This window comes from Bactrocera latifrons, unplaced genomic scaffold (assembly GCF_001853355.1).
Source record: "Bactrocera latifrons isolate USDA-ARS-PBARC rearing strain unplaced genomic scaffold, ASM185335v1 scaffold_111, whole genome shotgun sequence".
NCBI lineage: Eukaryota > Metazoa > Arthropoda > Insecta > Diptera > Tephritidae > Bactrocera > Bactrocera latifrons.
In genome coordinates this window covers 138,087-142,751 of record NW_017534531.1, presented here as the reverse complement: position 1 = coordinate 142,751, position 4,665 = coordinate 138,087, and the positions used below count along the sequence as shown (strand labels likewise).

The following is a 4,665-nucleotide window of genomic DNA, read 5'->3' as shown; positions in this document are numbered from 1 at the left end:
CCGCTGCATAATTGGGATTGAATTGGGCGTCAGCTTGGTAGTTGGAGCCGAGTAGGAACAAAAGCACACAACAACTGATTTTCGTCAGAATCATGTTTAGAATTTGTATTTCAATTAAAATTGTGTAATAGAACGCGTTGCAGTATACTTGTAGTGTGCAAAATCAACACTGAATAAGTTGCTATAACTCTACACGCTTTATATACGAATTCGTTATGATAAAGTACATAACTCCGACTCAGCTGGTGGTACTTTATCTGCCAATGCATTCATAAATTAATTACCACTTCGGGTAGCTGAAGATTGTGATTAGTGCTATCGATGAATTTAAACCATTTTTGCTAGGTTATGATTTGTGGTGCTTTTGCCAACAATTCATATAAAAAATTATAATAAAATCGAAAGTTTGATGCAAAAATCATTGTGTTAAGAGATAAGCGTTTTTAATATCAACACAAATTTACCGCTTGATGAAAAAGCTTTAAAGCTTTCAACTCCAAAGTTAAGTTTTAGTTTTTGAAAATAAGGGAATAAAGTAAATTTCAATCATGATCGTTTTTTGCAATTAAATTAATCTATAGGTCTTATTATAATCTTTGATTTCACCAAAATAGACCGAAATATGGGATGATCCATTTCGAAGTTCCTTACATAAAATAAAATATAGAAAATTCTCGGATATCTCCAGGTTGCTCTTCGCACCAAGTGCAGTGATTTTGCTTGTTTATATAATAATACATACCCATTGAGCCAGGAATGGGCCTCATCGATGAATAAAATTGTGCTCAAAAACGACGGATCTTTTTGGAASTTTTCAAGAGCCCATGGAGAGAAGCGACGGCGGTTGGGAATGTCGAACGGTTTCAGTTCTTGCACAAACTGTATTTTGTACGCTTTCAATTTAGAACCTCGACGGAAAATGTCTCAAGTCGTTCCACAGGACAGTCCGAGTTGCTGCGAACGGCGCCGAATCGACTCTTCACGGTCTTCGTATACACACTCAGATGCGGCTGCTATGTTTTTTTCACTGCGTGCTGGACGTGGTCTATTCGAATGAATATTATCCAATAATAAATGCTGGGTCTCCATATGGGTGAAGGTGTTGCGAATAGTACGCTCAGTAGGGCGATTATGTTGACCATAAGTTCAACGAAGCGYGTGAAACACATTCTTTACAAAACGTGARCTTTCGTAATACTGTTGAACGATTTGTAAAAGTTGTACCTTTACTTGGATCACCCATTATATCTAGTAAACGAAAAGCTCTACCTATGTGGCTGACGGCAATATGTGATGGTTTTACTAATTTTCGATTCTTATCAGACATATAAAAATTCAGTAATTCATTGGGGTCTAATCACTTACGAGACGAAGATTTTTTGTACGAAGGAGTGCCAATAATCCATTTTCAATATATGTACATACATAAGCTTATGATTAGATAGCAAAATTTAGGAATGTCGTCACGGTCTGGGGCACGCATTTTCTTCATGATTTGAAAGGAATTCTGTTTGCTATATATGAATTTATGTAGCAGGAAACGATTTACCATATATTTGATTATGGTTAACATTCTTTACACTACGCAATTTCATAGTTTCTTATTTCTAAAGTTAAGATGTGGTCTGTTTTCGTGAACACAACTCAATTTTCAAAGCTGCAAGTTGAGCAGCTTATTTTTGATTGGATATGTTTTCACGAAGTTAGTTGCCTCTTTTAAACAAGTTAGTCATATTGGCGTAAATCAAGAAATAAAGTCTCATTTGTATGATGGTGTGGGGTAATTTAAGCTATCCTAAGAATAGTTTCCTCTATACTATGCAGTAGAGGACAACAATCTCGAATGCCATCTCTAATCTCTTTTAAGTCTTGAGGCGGTGGAATAGTATTGCTTTACAAGGAGTTTACGATGATTTGCACTATTATCTACCTAACAATTCAAAAAAGCATAAAAGTCTTCTTGCATTTATCGAACATCTGCAGTTGGGATAATTGCAAATGGAGTCGATTGTTGGCGCTCTTTTATGTAATGCCTCTTTTCTTGAAATGTGTGGAAGATACCAACAAATGGCGAATACTTTGTGCTAGGAGAGTTCTATATATGGCTTTCTGAGATCAACAACATTTGAGGACTCAAGTGCGCTATCATTGAGGAGGTGGTTCTGAACTCCCTTGTATTGACTACTCATCTTGCTGGTATTGTCATAACGTTCTCGAAAATCAGTCAATGCAATATCAGGCATTAGTTTCCCCTTCATACGGTTTTTATATTGCTGTCTGCCGTTAGTTCAACAACTTCAAAAACCTTAACTTAATCTTTWTCGATTTCTATTACTGCATCTACTTGAGTTGAGCAACAGTGATTCTATTRTTTTGGAGTTTCTAGGCACAACAAATATACTTGGGTATTAATTACTTATAATATGACTAACTTTGTAGACGATACTTACATTATGACTTAATAATTTTACCTATGATGCTACCATTCTTTGAGCCCACCTTTATTTGTACCAATTTCGAAAGCTAGTCCTATCTTCTTTGTGAAATTATATTGATGTTTAGGTTGGTTTAACTTATGAGGTCGATCCTAATAAGAACCTCACTTGGAAAGCTTAGAATGCCGGTYCGTTGTACAAGTATTACGTAAAACKGKTATATAACAGATCATAAGACCCTTAAAAATCGACAAAGTGCTTTGAGTCTTCCACAAGTTTGTTGAGACGGCTAATATTAATTTCTGCACTGTCTCCTGGTGCGCCGATGTTAGACTGCCGGAATTTTTCAACACATTCCTGCAAAGACTTAAAAATGGAAGAGAAATTCAACTTTGACAACTTGCCTTCGCCAACCTTACCGCATGAATGGGTATTAGATATTGTCTATTAAGAAGCCTTACGATTTCGGCAAGACGAACTTTGCCAAAGACAAGTGTTCAGCAGATCTCCTGCATTATTCAATATTATCTTGCAATCACAAAAGAGCGGGTCATCGACCAGCGCCTGCTGAACGCACACGAGGTCCATTGGTCCAGTGCTAGAACGCAAAGTGTTAATGGAGATCCAACGAGGATCCCCATACCARTATGAATGTGGCAGATTTTTATAATCGTAAGGAATAAGTTTAGGACAGCGACACTGGACAGCCAACTTCATTTTAASTAATGCCAATCTTCTCAGAAAATATATAAAAAAAATAATCCAAATTCATATCCTTCAAATGAATACCAAAATTTTTGTCTACAAATTGATTTCGTCTACTTAAATTTATTTTCTTAGCCGTTTACTAATTAAACTATATTAATTTCTCGACCATTATATGTACATCAGTGTTTACAAGGTTTGAGCGGTAACGCTGCGAACACATTAATCCTCACACACTTCCCATTCCAGCTGATAGTATTTCTTGCCATTCGCCAACAGCCACAAATTCGCACAGTGATTTGAACAAAAGTAACAGGTGAAAATTTGTTTCGATGAGCTGCCACGCCTACGCAGAGCAAGAGAGAGTAAATATAAGCAAAGGAGAATCACAATAAATGCATACCGTTTCACAGCCATGAAGTAGTAGGTGGTGTACAAGGGGTTGGAACAATTCAGCACTGTACAGCGGGCAGTCGGTCCATTCACAATATGATTGTAGATGAACTTCTCCGGTAGCATTTGCTTCAGCGCCACATTCTCCCACAATGGCATGTAGCGACTCAGATACTGCACTGCCCTTAAACAATCGTCGTAAAGTGTGACTTGATTGTCTAGCGACGGCACACAAAAGATGCGACGTGTTCCGAAGGGCAGTAGTAGTCTAGTATTGGTCTCYTTTTCCAACACCCAGAAGAAACTGTCGTGTGTCACAGCGCTGGAAATACGATTAAAGAGTTACGAATATAAATAATTGTTTTTAGTTACACGAACTTACGGGGGTGTTACTTTTGCGCGATTGTCATAGAAAGTTTGAAARGGCTTCTCATAGATCATGGGCACATGAGTAATGGAAGTGTTGTGAAATATGCGGACGTGATTTACGAACTTAGAAAGTGCCACTGGCAGGTAAAAAAGTGCACAACCTGTTAGAAAAGTAGGAAAGTTGCAGAAAATGTAGCGCAACGAAGGCTGTGATAGGAGCAGAACAAGTCAAATGCTGAATAAAAGTTACGTACGATCCGCTGATAGCGATTGTAGTGATGGCAGGTTGGAGATTCGCTCGGGTATATGCCAGATGTTGACATTATCATTGAGGTTGAGCACGTTTAGGCGCTGACATTCGCTTAGCTGTATTGGCAGTCGTTGAAGATGATTCTTGGATATGTTGAGCTCTTCGAGTTGTTTCAGCGCACCAATTTCTGAAATAGAATGTGRAAGAAAATTGGGTTTAAAAATCGAATTACTATTATAATTGATGAATAATAATTCATAGAAGAACATGGTCTAAAGTCTAGTCGATAAATCTAGGTATATAGGGTTTATCCGGAAAATAATAGGACTGATTTTCTTCCGCCGCGACTGTACTTYGGATCGTGCGCGTGCTGACTGGATTCGGTAGAGGGCGTTCCTAGCTAACAAYTGAGCAGCTGGTCAGATGTCTTCGAGCGCCGGGGTAGTCAGGACAAACGTTTTCGCGCGATTTGTTTCTGTGAGTGGTGCAAGCCGTTGCAGCGTTCGTTAGAGC

At 38.2% G+C, this 4,665-nt stretch overlaps 2 protein-coding genes across 2 annotated transcripts in view; both read right to left on the bottom strand.

Moving 5' to 3' along the window:
• The window catches only part of LOC108973908 (alpha-amylase 4N-like), a gene marked incomplete in the record, with an annotated part of 1,725 nt that extends 1,570 nt beyond the window's left edge, over positions 1-155 (bottom strand). Inside the window, 1 exon segment of the mRNA XM_018941429.1 lies at positions 5-155. Coding sequence (XP_018796974.1) covers positions 5-94 — 90 coding nt within the window.
• A 3,088-nt stretch (positions 156-3,243) lies between these two features.
• Positions 3,244-4,665, bottom strand: part of LOC108974389 (leucine-rich repeat protein SHOC-2) — a 9,637-nt gene continuing 8,215 nt past the window's right edge. Inside the window, exons 3-6 of the mRNA XM_018942173.1 lie at positions 4,157-4,339; positions 3,916-4,063; positions 3,544-3,855; positions 3,244-3,486 (exon numbers count right to left, since the gene is read on the bottom strand). Coding sequence (XP_018797718.1) covers positions 3,363-3,486; positions 3,544-3,855; positions 3,916-4,063; positions 4,157-4,339 — 767 coding nt within the window. The 3' untranslated portion in view covers positions 3,244-3,362. The remainder of the gene's footprint in view (positions 3,487-3,543; positions 3,856-3,915; positions 4,064-4,156; positions 4,340-4,665) is intronic.